A 15,684-nucleotide genomic window follows, 5' to 3' on the forward strand; every position below is an offset into this window, starting at 1 on the left:
GAGGGGGAGCTGCTGGCACAGCAGGTGACTCTTCGTTGGCTTGCCTGCCGCTCACACCCTGCCGTGTGGCCCCTTCCAGCCTGTGGCCTAGGCTTGGGGACCCTTGCAGTAGGGATTATTGGTCTGTATTGGCCCAGGCAAGACAGCAGGGAAACAGATGCAGAAAATGTTATACAAGGGGAGGGATTTAACTAGGTACATTTTATCATCAGCTGTTTTTTTTTTCTTTTTTTAATTTTTGGCTGTGCTGGGTCTTCGTGGCCAGTGAGGGCTGTTCCCTAGTTGCAGTGCCTGGGCTCCTCATTGTGATGGCTTCTCTCTTCGCAGAGCACGGGCTCTAGGGCGTGTGGCTTCAGTAGTTGTGGCTGGTGGGCTCTAGAGCGTGGGCTTGGTAGATGTGGCATATGGGCTTAGTTGCTCTGTAGTGTGTGGAATCATTATCCGGGACCAGGGATCAAACTATGTCCCCTGCATTGGCAGGCAGATTCTTAACCACTGGACCACTAGGAAGGTCCCTCATCGGCTATTTTTAAAAATGGTTTTTACACCATTTATAATATAATAGCACTGTTTTAATGATAGTGTTTATTTAAAAATTGTGACATTCTAAATGAAACAAATTGAAGGTGAATAAATTTTGACTAGACAAAGTGTTTTGCTTACAGTATATTCTTCTCTTTTTTTAAAGCAAAGTTCTCATATAGATGTGGTTCGTTTTCCATGTGTGGTTTATATAAATGAAGTTCGAGTCATACCCCCGGGAGTAAGAGCCCATAGCAACTTGCCTGACAATAGAGCATATGGGTGAGTCAGTTTTCTTTTTTAAAAGTGTTTTTGACTAAAGATGACCTAGAAACATACTTCCAAATGCAAAAATTTAAGGTAATATTTTGTAAGTAAAAAACACAACAAAAATAAAACTTTTTTCAGTTTTAGTTATGTTGCATTATAATTGACTTTTAAGTTTTCTGTATAATCCATATATTACTATAAACTTGAAAAGAGTAATTATTTGACCTAAGTACTAGATTAAGTTTTTCTTTCTTCATTTCTTTTTTTAATTGGTAGAAATAGGTTTATATTTTCCAAACTATTGTAGGGTAGCACAGTATAGTAGACAGAGTATTTTTAATGTGCTGTTTTCCTTGAAAATAAATGCATCTGTAATATTGAGAAATATGTCTTTTATTATGTTACATTTTTTATATTATAGTGTTAGTTTTCATGCCTTATTGGTGATCATCTTAGCCTGATACATGTGTGTTTTTGTATTTACATTACAAATACTTCACATTAGCCGTTAGTTGTACTGAGCAAGTAGTTACTTGAGCATCATTTCTCTTTTTTAAGGTCTGTGGGAAATAAACCAAATGTAAGACATTGTTCCTAATGTGGAGTTGTTTTTTTTTAATTATTTTTTTTTTGGTTGTGCTGTGAGGCTTGCAGGATCTTAGTTCCTTGACCAGAGATTGAACCCAAGTCATGGCAGTAAAAGTTCCTTACCACTGGACTGCCAGGGAACTCCCTAATGTGGAGTTGTTGATAACTTTAACAACTGACATAAAACAGAGGAATTTGATCTTTGTTATGACGTGAATAATCATCATCATCTTCTGATTTTAATTACATGAATTGGAGATAAAAGCTAAATTTTGGTTATGGAAGCATGAATATGTATAATAAATATATCGGTGGGTTCTTGGCTTATAGCCTAGGTATCAGTGCCACATTGTGACATGTCCATGCTCTGATAGCTCAGTTTCTATTACATGCAAGAGTTAAGCCAGCTATGTGGTAGTGACCGGTACAGTACAGACTCAAAGTTAAGGGCTCATTTCTTTATAGTTGTGAAAAGTAGTTTGTTATTTGTAGAGTGGATATAAAATTCTTCAGATGTTTTCAGGTCATTCAAAGGTAAAACATAAAAACAAAGCAATAAGAATGATCAATGTTTATATGACAGATCATTATAGTTAACTTTTTTGCCACGTATAAGGGAATAAAAACTCCTGTTTTCCTGTGTTTCTTTCTACTTTTCGTAGAATGTAGAATGAGAAAGATGGAGTAATGATAGATTATCCAGCAGACTTCTCTAATTGCACTGCTTTGGGGCAAGAAGGCTCTATTGTTACCTGCTTCTGTGTAACAAACCTCAGCAAATTTAGCAACTTAATCCCCCACTATTTCTGAGCGTCAGGAACTTGGGTGCTGCTTGATTGGCTCAGGTTCCCTCATGAGGTTATAACCAAGTTATAGGCCTCGGGTTGCAATCTCAGAAGATTTGACTGAGGCTGGGGAATTTTAGAAGCCCGCTCACATGACTGTTGGCGGGAGAGCTTCAGTTCTTTGCCAGGAGATCCTTTCTGTGGGTCGCTGTGGCACAGCATGGGTTCTTCCAGGGTGAGGGATCCAAGAAGGAGAGTCAGAGAGCATGCCCAAGAAGGAAGCCACAGGCACTGTGTTTTGTAACTTAATATCAGAAATAGCATATGTCACATACTTCAATATAACTGCTTTTACTATATTCTTTTGACTACATATTCTGCTGGTACAGTGTGAGAGGGAACTATACAGGGACGGGTGAATATCAGGAAGGGGGAGTCTTTGGGGTCTATTTTGGAGGCTGGCTGTAACAGCAGGCAAAATGGATCTCTTGTCATTAGCTGCAGTGGGTAAGAGTGTTACATTTCCCCTCTTCTCTCTCTCTCCTTTTTCTTAGCTGGGGATAAATGACTATTCATGTTTTAATAATTCCAAACATGAAATTGTTACCAGAAACAGTGTTATACACAATATGTTATAAACCATAAGATGAAGTACTAATTCAGTAATACAAATGTATGGGTTTGGCCAAAACGTTCATTCAGGTTTTTCCACTACATTTTATGGAAAAACCCTGAAGAACTTTTTGGCCAACTCAATAAGATACTGGGAAGCCTGGAATCTCAAGGTTGAAAGTTAATGTTAGAGGTCATATATTTGTGCAGCACACTTTATGATCATACTCTCATTACAAAATTCAGAACTGTGTAAGGTAAAATTAAAATCCTTACAATCCCTCTATTCTGAGAGAAGCTTAGCATTTTGATGTCCTGTGTTTTTAAATTTATATGTGAGCATTTGAGGGGGCTTCCCAGGTGATGTGAAACATTTGTGTGTATATGTATATTTTTTTCGGGGAGGATAGGTATATCTTATGTGAGATTAGGTTTTAGAGTCAACAGTTTTTAAGGTGAAAATCTTGTGAAGTCAGACTACGTGGATTCATTAAAGCACTTTTCAGTGACCAGGACGTGAGTCTTTGTTGCCTCCAGAGGAAATAATTTGCATTTCAACCCATTTTCCTCTCCTTTTGGAGGCCAGGGTCTGGTTATAAGCCGAAAGGTAGGAGGGGAGAGACTGGAGTTGTTGAGCACATACAGTTGAATTAGGGTGAGATAAAGTGTATGATGCTGCTCTGACCCAGGCGCGCACTGTTCTGTGTATTCCTTTATTTCATTTAACGTTATGTCAGGAGTACTTCACAGCATTTAAATTTATTTGAAAATATGATTTCTAATGATTGCATAATCTTAACAAATCAGTGTACTGCCATTTATTTGGCTAGTTCCTAAAGTGGGGACTGTTAGATGGTTTTTAGTTTTCAGATTTTTAGTATAATGAATCTCCTTTTGAAAAAAAAAGATCTTTGTAAATCAGTGTTTCCATAGAAACACTTTGTAATGAAAAGTATTTCATTACAAAATGTTTTCTCAGTGAACATTTTCTCAGTCTCCTGAGTTGTATTGCCATATTGTCTTTCAGAATGGTTGTACCTGTTTGTATTTCTACCAGAAATACATAAGGGAATCTCTTCCATAGTACTTTGGGCATTATACTTTTTACCATTTAGATTTTTTGTGAATAAACAAAGCATGCGTTGTCTAAAAACTGATTTTAGTTGAGGCGAAGGAATTTCAGCCAAGGGTATATAGTAAGATTTCATTCTAATGCAAATTAAATAGGCTTTAAACTTTACTAGATAAATCTATAAAAAAAGATTTTTGTAAATTAATGCTATACAAATTGCAGTTTAGGCTTTAAGTCACAGTTTAGGGCTCTGATGCTCAAAATTATTATAGTCCTGTATGAATATGGGTTAAGCTAAAATTAAATGGTAATTATTATTTACAACTTAAAGTTAACTCCTGATTCTTTTTTGCTAATAAAATAATGATATAAAGAATAAAAAAAACTATATATCTTGATTAATTAGCATTTTCCATTAAAATGCATAAAATAATGTAAATGTCTGTGTGTTTTAAAATGGTCCAAGCAGCAGGCAAAAGATACTTGATGGCTAAAAACTTTTCAGTAATATTCAAAGTGAATAGTTGACTACTTGAGAATTGGATTGTGAATAAAATTACAGGAAATATTGTAGTTAACTCTGTGTTTTATTTAAATATTGGGAATATTTTATCTTAATTCTAGACTTGCTCTTACATTTGACTTACTTTGTTTTTTGTTTTAATTTAGGAACTGGATATTGTAAAGGCTGATGTTTCACCTTTGTTTCATTCACAGGGAGACCTCACCGCATACATTTCAGTTAGACTTGTTCTTTAACAATGTCAGCAAGCCAAGTGCCCCGGTTTTCGATAGGCTGGGAAGGTATGTACTTACTGGGTAATCTCACCAGACGTTCATAAGTTAGTAAGCAAAACCTTTTTATTCTTTCGATAGGTTGGGAAGGTATGTACTTACTAGGTAATCTCTCCAGACACTCCTAAATTAGTAAGCGAAACCTTTTTATTCTTTTGATAGAAGAAAAGGCTATATATGATAGTAGACCCAAGAATTTGGTTTAATTTTAACAGTTGACAATATTAAGGAAATGTCATGCTCCTAAGAACAAGTTGTGTTTATTTATAAAATAAAACTTTAAATGCCTGAAACATTAGCCATCTTTTGTTTGATTTTTATTAGTGTATGCATTTCTTCTACATATCATATGATTTGGTAATAACCTTCTAATTTGGAAAATATTACTTTTTGATTCTTAAACCCTCTATAAATGCATTGAGATTTTATCTGTGGTTTTTACGTCACACTGCTTCATAACTTAAAATTCCATAGCCACATTTTTGTAAAATGAGAATTTTGTTAATAGCTACCCCTACTTTGAATAATTTAATGCATACTGACTCGGTATGATTAACACTGGTTGTTTTGGTATCTGCAAATTAATTAACCATTAAATGGTTTTACTCATTTCTAAAATAAAAAATTTTAAAGGCAGCTTAAAAATGGAGATTTTCCTATCCCTGTCAGAAAGTAAATTTTTTAGACTTTGCTTATTCTTTTATTGATTCTCCATTCATTTATTATTAAATTACATTGATAATTTAACCTTTTTTTTTAAATGAAGGGAGCCTAGGTAATCTGATGCAGCTAATTTTTAATATATATAATTTTTTTTAAAGTTGGTACCTACCTGATAAAATAGGTGCTTTTTAAAAAAGTTTTAATCCCAGTATGCATTTTTTTTGAAGACTATAGGGCTGTGGATCTCTGATCTGGCTATGTGGTAGAATTGCATGGGGTGCTTTTAAACAAACCTTGACATCTACACTCACCTGAAAGCAATTGAACTAGAATCTGGGGGATTTGTTTTATACTTGATATCATTTTGTGGGGAGTAAATTAAACCCAAACTTTGTAGTTTATTAAAATAAAAATCTAGTGTTTGATTGAAATATTTGAATCTTCATCAACTGTGATGTTCAGTGTTTGAACCTGTGTATTTGTTCCTTCTCCTTTAACAGCCTGGAATATGATGAGAATACTTCCATCATCTTTAGACCCAACTCAAAGGTAATCGTGGAAGTCAGTTTTCAGCTTGTTACTGCTGTTGTTCTTACCTCCAGTCAGAGGTTTTGATCTGGATAAACCCAGTGATGCAGAATGTTAGCTTATTTAGTTCCAGTTCTTCAGAATTTCATCATTTCTTGTCTGATTCCTTTGTATTCCAGAAGCTGTTTTCAAATGGAGCAAAGACATTGTAATGCTATTATCTACCTATGTAGCTCTTCATTCTAATTTCATACCTGGGTCAGGAAAAAGCCAGCATCTGCTTTTCCTTCTTTTCATTTAGGTGGGCGAATTTTGAAGATGATGGTAAATTATTAAACACATTATATCTTAATTAAGGTGTCTTTTTAAAAATTCATATTTCATACTTCTTCCTTGCATATCAGAAGTGTGTCTTTTTTCTTAATACCAAATGCCATTCTAAAAGCATCTAAAAGATCTGACTCATGAAGGAGCCAAATTCTAGCTATAATGATGACCTAGTATGGGACTGTTCAGCCTGCTCTTTGTTTTTGGTGAAGGAGTACTTAATATTCTGCATGTTGTTTAGACTAAAAATCGTGTTCTCTATCTCTTTATCTTCTTTCTAGTGATTTTTCTGTTCAGAATCTGTCAGTCCATGGGTATAATCTTTGAGCCTTACTTCTGGTCACTTTGCTGGAGTTTGCTAAGATGAGCAAGGAAAGTAATAATTTCTTTCTCTAGAAGAGATCCCATTACCACTTATTATTTCATCTTTACCCAACATTATAGAGTGGGAGAAGAACTCAGAAGTCAGGGACTTTGGTTTTGGGGTTTTCCTGCTGACAATCTCAGTTTCTTATTTGTTGTTAATATTTCTGTTGTTGGTAGATAAGCTCTGAAAAATGTAAAATTATTTTATAAGGAAATATTGAGAGTTAATGGCCTTGATAAAGTTTTTGATCTTTTTAGGATAAAGTGTCTTTGCAGAAATAATTTGTTTAATGCCTCTGGTTACCCTTACTTTTTAAGTACGGGGTGGGTACATAGAATATACCTGATTTGCATGTATGAGTTGGGCATTTATTAATAAAAAGAATGCCATATAATTTTATGGGCTTTATAATTCTTGAGACTGGACACAATTTGTACTTTTGTGTATCTTCATGACCCCTGTAACTATTTGGGTTTAATTTATTAATCAGCAGTAACTCTCTTCTAATTTCCTTTTTATTTCTCTTCTCTTGGTTAGGAATCTGGTTATGCTTTTTAATAGAATTGACCTAAAGTATAAGACTGAGGAGATATAGTCTTGAGATGGTTTTAGATATAATAACTCTAGAGGGCCATGTAAAAGTTGTGCCTCTGGGTGAATTTCCACCAATATTGATCTTTGCCTTTTCAGCATGCTTTTAGATATTAGTTGAACCCACAGAGTAATTTGATACCAGTTTACTTCTGACATATTAAAACATTAATTTGAAAGATATCTCTTCCCCTATCCCCATCCCACCAAATCAGGTGAATACTGATGGTTTGGTGCTGAGAGGCTGGTACAACTGTCTGACGCTGGCAATATATGGATCAGTGGACAGAGTCATAAGTCACGACAGAGATTCCCCTCCACCTCCACCTCCTCCTCCACCGCCTCCCCAGCCACAGCCAAGTGTGAAAAGGAATCCAAAGCATGGTGAGAATTTTAAATTTGGTTTTATCAGTGAAACTTACTTTCATCACAGTGGGAAAGGTAACTCAAAGAACTCTTGTATCTTTTGAACCTTGTTTAAGGCTTGACAAGTTATCTGTCAGTCTTCCATTGTTTCTTAGAAGAGTTTCTTTTTCTGTTGAAGTGGTTGCATTTTATTTTCTTCCTGTACTTTCCAAAAATGCTTTTTTAATTGATCCGAGGTTTTTTGTTGGTTTTTTAAAAATATATAAATGATAATAGAATACATGGTTATTTGTGATTTACTATGAAAATTGTCTCTCAGAGAATTAGAGAATGGGACTTCCTTGGTGGTCCAGTGGCTGAGACTCTGTGTGCCCAGTGCAGGGAACCTGGGTTGGATGCCTGGTCAGGGAATTAGATCCCACAAGCCGCAACTAAGAGTTCTCATGCTGCAACTAAAGATCCCACATGCCACAATTAAGGCCTGGTGAAGCCAAATAAATAGTATGTAAAAAAAAGAGAGGAAGAGGGGCCAGAGCTTCCTCTTTGTGGCATGCTAGGACACAGTGAGAAGGCAGCTGTCTGCGTGCCGGGAAGAGCGCTCTCATGGAACCCAAGCATGCTGGTGTCAGGTGTCAGACTCCTTGGCCTTCAGAAGGACACGAAATGAACATTTAGTGTTTATTAAAAAAAAAGAATAGGCAGTAAGTTTGGTATGTGTTAATGGCATTTCTTTTATCAGATTTCTTTATATGTCTAAATCTTAGCTAAAGGAGATGTTCCCCTTTTGGGAAAATAATAGCTCTAGGGACTTCCCTGGCAGTTCACTGATTAAGACTCTGCACTTTCAGTGTAGGTGGCAAGGGCTCAGTTTCTGATTGAGGTAAGATCCCACATACAATGAAGCGTGGCTCCCAGAAAACACCCCCACAAACCCACCCACCCCCCTGAAACAAAACAAAGCATAAGCCTTCTGATAAACTTCAGGGACTTCCCTTATAGAAAGCAGGCAGTTAGGCTTATGTTTTCTAGGGTTTGTTTTCCTCATTTGGTATTACTCATTGTAATAAGGAGATTGAACTAGTGGAACTAAGGAAATTTGGGAATAAATTTTGAAATTACAGTTGAGGTCATAGGGAAAAATAGTTTGCTTTACAGTTAGCATTTTATGAGCACAAATAAAATGACCATTGTTTCTCTTAATCCTTATATAATACTGTTGTGTGAGGTCTTTGTCTCTGATGGTCAACACACTGTAGTTTAATCTTTTTTCTTGTATCTTATCTGCTAAGCACAGTTAATATTTCACTTTTCTTTGTTTCCTTCATTCTGTGCTCATTTGTCTTTTTTTCTAGACTGTGAGCTTTTTGTGGGCAGAAAAGTATATTTTACTTGTATTTGTATCTTTGGTCTTTTTTGTAAATTTTATTTATATAAAACAAAAACAGTTTATCCATTTCACTCACCCCTACCCCCCACCCTCTGGAAACCACCAACCAGTCTCTTTGTATCTATGAGCTTGTTATTGGTGTTCTTTTTAAACTTACTTTTTTTAGATTGCACATTTAAGAGAGATCATAGAGTATTTGGCTTTCTCTGTCTGATTTATTTCACAGAGCATAATGCCCTTGAGGTCCATGTTGTTGCGGATGGGAAGATTTCTTTCTTTTTTTTGTGGCTGAATAACATTCCGTTGTATTAATATATGTATGGAATAACACATACACACCCTCCACATTGTCTTTAGTCTGTCATCTGTTGATAGACGTTTACCTTGTTTCTTGGCTACTGTACATAATGCTGCAGTGGACATGGGAGTGCATATAACTTTTCAAATTAACGTTTTTATTTTCTAGGGTAAATACTCAGAAATGGAATTGCTGGATCATTATGTTGGTTCTACTTTTAATTTTTTGAGGAACCTTCATACTGTTTTCCTTTTATTAGCGGCACCAGTTTACCTTCTCACCAACAGTACACGACGATTTCCTTTTCTCCACATTGTCACCAACAGTTGTTATTTCTAGTCTTTTGGTAATAGCCACTCCCTGGTGGCTTAGTGGTAAAAGAATCCACCTGCCAAGCAGATGTGGGTTTGATCCCTGGATTGGGAAGATCCCCTGGCAAAGAAAATGGCAACTCACTCCAACATCTGTGCCTAGGAAATCCCATGGACAGAAGAGTCTTGGGCTACAGTACATGGCGTAGCAAAGGGTCGGAGACAACTTAGAGACTAAAAAAGCAACAAATTCGGACAGGCGTGAAGTGATATCTCATTGTGGTTTTGATTTGTGTTTCCATGTTAACTAATGATGTTGAGCATCGTTCCATGTACCTTTTGTTTGTTCTAATAGGTTTTTGATGGAGTCTTCCTTCAGTCATATCCGACTCTTGTGACTCCATGGACTGTAGCCTGCCAGACTCCTCTGTCCATGGGATTCTCCAGGCAAGAATACTAGAGTAGGTTGCCATTTCCTTCTCTAGGGAGTCTTCCCGACCCAGGGATCGAACCTGTGTCTCCTACATTGGCAGGTGAATTCTTTACCATGGAGCCACCTGGGAAGTCCAATGGAATCTGTAGGGTTTTCTATATATTATACACATTTTTCCTGCTCTCTGAAAGTGTGTTCCTGTGAAACCCTTTGTAAGTCAGAATGATATAAAGTGAAGAAACAATTACCTTAGGATACATCTTGCTACTGGATGTACAAAGTCAGTTGGGATAAAGCACAGATGCTCACAGACATAATTCAAAGCTGTGGTGGCTTAATGCTGAGATGCTAAGTGTAGTTGCTAGGGAAGGAGCTTGGTGGTGCCACTCTGACTTTTTTGGGGTTATGCTCCCTCTATAACAGCTCACTGCAAAGTTTATTTGGTTGGTGAAAACAGGTGCTAACATAAAGTTTTTGTAAATGTAAAGTGGAGTAAAGTGAACTTCTAAAAAGCAGGTCACAGGGTTGGATGCAACTGAACTACCAAGAGCACACACATGGTGTGGTACAATCCTTCGGTACTTGCTTTGTTGGGAGTGTTTATCTTAAATTGATTTCAATTTTGTCAAATTATTTTACTGCGTCTGTTGAGATGATCATATGACTTTTATCCTTCATTTTGTTAACATAACACATTGACTAATGTGCAGATGCTAAACCTCCCTTGCATCCCTGGAATAAATCCCACAGGATCATGGTGTATGATCCTTTTAGTGTATTATAGAATTCTGCTTGCTGATAGTTTATTGAGGATATTTGCATGTATGTTCATCAGGGATATTGACCTGTAACTTTCTCTCTTATTTTTAACTTACTTATTTTTAACTGGAGAATGTAACTTTCTTTTTTGGGCTTCTCAGTGATAAAGAATCTGCTTGGGAAGCAGGAGACACGGGTTTGATCCTTGGGTCGGGAAGATCCCTGGAGAAGGAAATGGTAACCTGCTCCAGTATTTCTTGCCTGGAAAATCACATGGACAGAGAAGCGTGGTGGGCCACAGTCCATGAGGTCGCAAAGAGTCAGACACAACTGAGCACACCGACGCAACTTTGTTTTCTTGAGACATCCTTGTATAGTTTTGGTATTAGAGTCATCCTGGCCTTGCAAATGAGTTTTAGAAAGCTTTGAGAAGAATTGGTATTAATTCTTCCTTAAACATTTGGTAGAATTCATCAGTAAAGCCATATGGTTTGGACTTTTGTTTTGGGGAGGTTTTTGATTAGTGATTCAATCTCCTTATAGTAGTTGGTCTGTTCAGATATTTTGTTTAATCATGATTCAGTCTTGGTAGGTTGTATGTTTCTAGGGCTGTATCCATTTCTTCTAGGTTGTCTAACTTGTTGGTGTATAATTGTTCATAGTAGGTTCTTATGATCCTTTGTATTTCGGTGGTATCAGTTGTAATATCTCCTCTTTCATTTTTGATTTTGCTTGAGTTCTCTTTTTTCCTCAGTGAGTCTAGCTAAATGTTTACTAATGTTATCTTTCCTAAGCTTGTAGTTTCATTGATATCTTCTATTGTCTTTAGTCTTACCACAGTGTAGTCAACTGACTTGTCAGAGATAAATACCACATGATATCACTTATATGTGGAATGAAACCATGACACAAAGGAACCTGTTTACCAAGCAGAAACATACTCCCAGATTCAGAGAGCAGCTTTATGGTGGCCAAGTGGGGAAGCAGGGGTGGGGAGGAATGGAGTGAGAGTTTAGGGTTGGATACAAACTATTACATATAGAATGGATAAACAGTAAGGTTCTGCTGTATAGCACAAAGAATTACATTCAGTATGAGATAAACCATAATGGGAAAGAATATAAAAAAGAATGTGTATAACTGAGTCACTTTGCTGTACAGCAAAATTAACATGGCATTGTTAATCAGCTGTACATCAAATAAAGAGAAGTGGAAAAAAATTTACTGACTTTTAAAGAAAATTTTACTGGAGTATAATTTCTATTTACAGTGTTGTGTTAGTTCAAGATGTACAGCAAAGTGAATCAGTTATACGTAACTCCACTCTTTTTTATATTCTTCTCCCATATAGGGTGATACAGAGAACTGAGTAGAGTTCCCTGTGCTATGATAGGTCCTTGTTACCTATTTTATATTTACTAGTGTGTATGTGTCAATCTCAGTCTACCAGTTTATCCCCGCTCCATTCCCTCCAGTAGCTATAAGCCATTTCCTCCAGTAGCCATAAGTTTGTTTTCTACATATGTAACTTTCTGTTTTATAAATAAGTTCATTTGTATAATTTTTTTTAGGTCCCACACACAAGCAATATCATATGACATTTGTCTTTCTCTCTCTGACTTACTTCACTCTTACTTGCTTTAAAATGGACACCTGAGCTCATATATTGCATTTATATATGTGTGCATGTTCTTAACTTTTTGTTTTGAAATAGTTACAGATTTATAGAAGGCTGCAAAGAAATGTGTAGGGAAGTCCTGTGCACTCCTCCCAGATTCCCCTAGTTAACATCTTTGACAACTCTAGTACAATATCAAGACAATATTGGCATTGTTACAGTCTGCAGAGCTTGTTCACATTCACCAGTTTGTACATGTACTTGTGCATGTGTGTGTGTGTATATACGTGTAGTTGTGTGTAATTTTATCTCATGTATAGTTTTGCATACCCATCATTGCAGTTAAGATCCTTGATTGTACTATCACAGTATTCCCTGATGTTACCCCTTCCTAGCCACACTCATCCCGCCTATACCTATTTTTGGCAATCATTATTCTCTGTCTCTGTAATTGTATTATTTCATAAATGTTACAAAATGTAATCATGAAGTTGGGATCTTTTTAAGATTGGCTTTTTTCATTCACTGTAATTTCTTTGAAATTTATCTACTTTCTCTGTATATCAGTAGATCATTCTTTATTGTTGCTGAGTAGTAATAAATAGTATGGATGTATTATTTAACTGTTTAGTGATTGAAGGACATTTAGGTAAGTTTCTAGTTTTTGACTTTAGCAAATAAAGTTATTTATGAGCATTTGTGTACATCTTCCTGTGAGAAAATAAGTCTCCATTTCTCTGGGATAATTCCTAAGAGTTCCATACATTATATTTTGGTATATGGGTGTCAGAAATTTTAACTTTCCCAATATAAATTGATTAGCAAAATTTCTGTTAGACAACAGACATTTGTTCTGTTAGGAACAAAAAAGTTAATAAATTCTGAGGATGAAAACCCAAACGATCAATGGCAATTTTGTCATGTATTTATATTACTAACTTTAATAATTTTAAAGTTCTTTTTCTTTTTCTAATAAAATCAGCTGATGGGGAGAAAGAAGATCAATTTAATGGAAGCCCTCCAAGACCACAGCCAAGGGGACCAAGAACTCCACCAGGACCCCCGCCCCCTGATGATGATGAAGATGATCCCATGCCGTTGCCAGGTAGAAATAATATTTTTTCCCCTCTCTTGATTAATGTTAATGTAATAGTACTTTTTTATTACAGGAAAAAAAATAGATGCTGGTAATCAAATCTTGATGAATGTCCCCCACCCCCATTCTGAGCAGTGTTTTCTTGTGTTTTTTTTATTGTTATTGTTGCTGGCAAGTTTATTTGTTTAAAAAGGAAATCAGTTAATTCATTTGAAACTGAAGCAACATTGCTTTGAAAATAAAATGTTAATGTACTATAATGATAGTATAGAGAAGCAACCAGTAAAAATAACCTGTATGCATTGGAAGAGATAAAAATCTGTAGTTACTTAATAGCTAAAAAAGAGGATTATTGTGTAAGAACATAAAATAGCATACTTTGTTAATTCCCACTCTAGAAAATTGTGCAGTGTTTATTACTCTTAATATTTTTTAAGAGCAAGTAATTCTACCACTTTTTTTTTAAGTGTGTTGATGAGCTAAATCATCCAAAATACCATTAAATAGTTGCAATATCCAGTCCTTCTGCCTCTTATTATTTAAACAGTTAAAATAATCTGTGCCTTAAATATCAATTTTTCAGTGTCTGGTGACAAGGAAGAGGATGCTCCTCATAGAGAAGATTACTTTGAACCCATTTCTCCTGATCGGAATTCTGTTCCCCAGGAAAGTCAATATTCTGATGAAGGAGAGGTAGAAGAGGAACAGCAAGAAGAAGGAGAAGATGATGAAGATGACGTGGATGTAGAGGAAGAAGAGGATGAGGATGAAGATGATCGCCATACAGTAGATAGTATCCCTGAGGAGGAAGAGGAGGATGAAGAGGAAGAAGGTGAAGAAGATGAAGAAGGTGAAGGTGGGTGAATTAACTAGGACTTCTTGTTTTTAAGTGCTGGAAACTAGCTTGATGTAGCTTTTGGCAATGCAGAAGAATTTATAGTTGAGATAAGTGGCTTTCAAGAAACCCAAGAGTCATCTGGGCCTTGAGACTTGACTAGACTTGAGGATTTCTATCTTTTCTTTGCTTTGTTTATCTGTTATTTAGTTAGAAAAATGAATTTAGGTGTTTTTTTTTTTTTTTTTAAACTGTTATGTCTCTATTCACCCCACATCTTTAATATCTTCTCTTTAACCAACCAATTTTAACTGCCTGACTGTGTCTCAGATCTGTTTCCAGTTTTCTGGGAGAGAGATTCTGTTTGGCTTGCTGTGGTATCAGCTTCCCCTTTATACCATCAGCGTTGCCCAGGGAAGCAAGAATATGCAGCAAATACATGGTGATTAGGGCTTTGGTGATCTGTCTTCAGAGGAGTGGTGTTTTTTTGTTTTTTTTTTTAATTGTTTTCAGTCACCTTTTTTATATTCAAGGAGTGGTGTTTTAAGCTGCCTAGAATCCCTAAAGATGTCTGTCACCTCAATATTTTGGCCGAATAATAATATCTACATTATTATTAGACATTTTTACAAGGAAAAAAAAATCTCAATTACAGAGGGACATAAGGCAGCCTGATGCAGTCTTTTAGTTAGGTCTTATTTTTCCTTTGAAAGCAAAAAGAGCTATTCAAGCTAATTGACTCTTAATTTGTCCAGTAAATGGAGTGTAATGTTAAAGTATTTAGGTACAATGACAGATCATCTGCTTTGTTCTATAAGATAGTAAAGAGGAGAGTCATTCTACATGAGAATGAGAACCATTTCAGTATTACAGGGGCCCTTTTACAAATTATAAGTAATTGAGTTACTGAGTGATAACTCTTTTAACTGACCCCATTTCTAGGATACCACAAAATCCTTTTTAGATTTATTGCATTTAGCAAGTAGCAGTTAGATTTCAGGCAGGCTTTGTTAATCAGAGGACATTTTTTGTAGAGAGGATAAGAGAATGAGGCTGGTTAATTTGATTTTTACCAGAAGACATCTGGGGGTTAGTCTCGAATCAAGTCTCTTTAGGCCCTTTCTTTTCAAATATGAGTGTATTGCTATGGCTAAGTTGTTTTGAGCTTAAGAATGTCCATAGAGGCCTGTTACTGGAGGAGTACCGTGGAAACATTTCCTTTTCTTTCTTAGGCTATTGTTACTCATCTCTGTTTTACCATAGCCAGGTTAACAGTTGTGTTTAAAACTAACAAATTTTCTGTTTCTAGTCCTGTATTACTAAATAGAGGGAAAAGCTGCATGTGTCATGATATGAAAACTCTGTTTTGGCAAAGATGGGTACTTTTATAAACAAATTTTCCATAAAAACATGATACAGAACCGGGAACTATGTAACAGGTAAATACGGAGGAGTAGAAGT

At 35.9% G+C, this 15,684-nt stretch overlaps 1 protein-coding gene across 2 annotated transcripts in view; it reads left to right on the forward strand.

Moving 5' to 3' along the window:
- Positions 1 to 15,684, forward strand: part of VIRMA (vir like m6A methyltransferase associated) — a 63,701-nt gene that overhangs the window by 13,355 nt on the left and 34,662 nt on the right. For both annotated transcript variants that reach the window (XM_055546646.1, XM_055546647.1), the window contains exons 2-7: positions 689 to 804; positions 4,567 to 4,653; positions 5,808 to 5,856; positions 7,336 to 7,504; positions 13,275 to 13,397; positions 13,972 to 14,244. In XM_055546646.1, coding sequence (XP_055402621.1) covers positions 689 to 804; positions 4,567 to 4,653; positions 5,808 to 5,856; positions 7,336 to 7,504; positions 13,275 to 13,397; positions 13,972 to 14,244 — 817 coding nt within the window. The remainder of the gene's footprint in view (positions 1 to 688; positions 805 to 4,566; positions 4,654 to 5,807; positions 5,857 to 7,335; positions 7,505 to 13,274; positions 13,398 to 13,971; positions 14,245 to 15,684) is intronic.

This window comes from Bubalus kerabau, chromosome 14 (assembly GCF_029407905.1).
Source record: "Bubalus kerabau isolate K-KA32 ecotype Philippines breed swamp buffalo chromosome 14, PCC_UOA_SB_1v2, whole genome shotgun sequence".
Taxonomy (NCBI): Eukaryota; Metazoa; Chordata; class Mammalia; order Artiodactyla; family Bovidae; genus Bubalus; species Bubalus kerabau.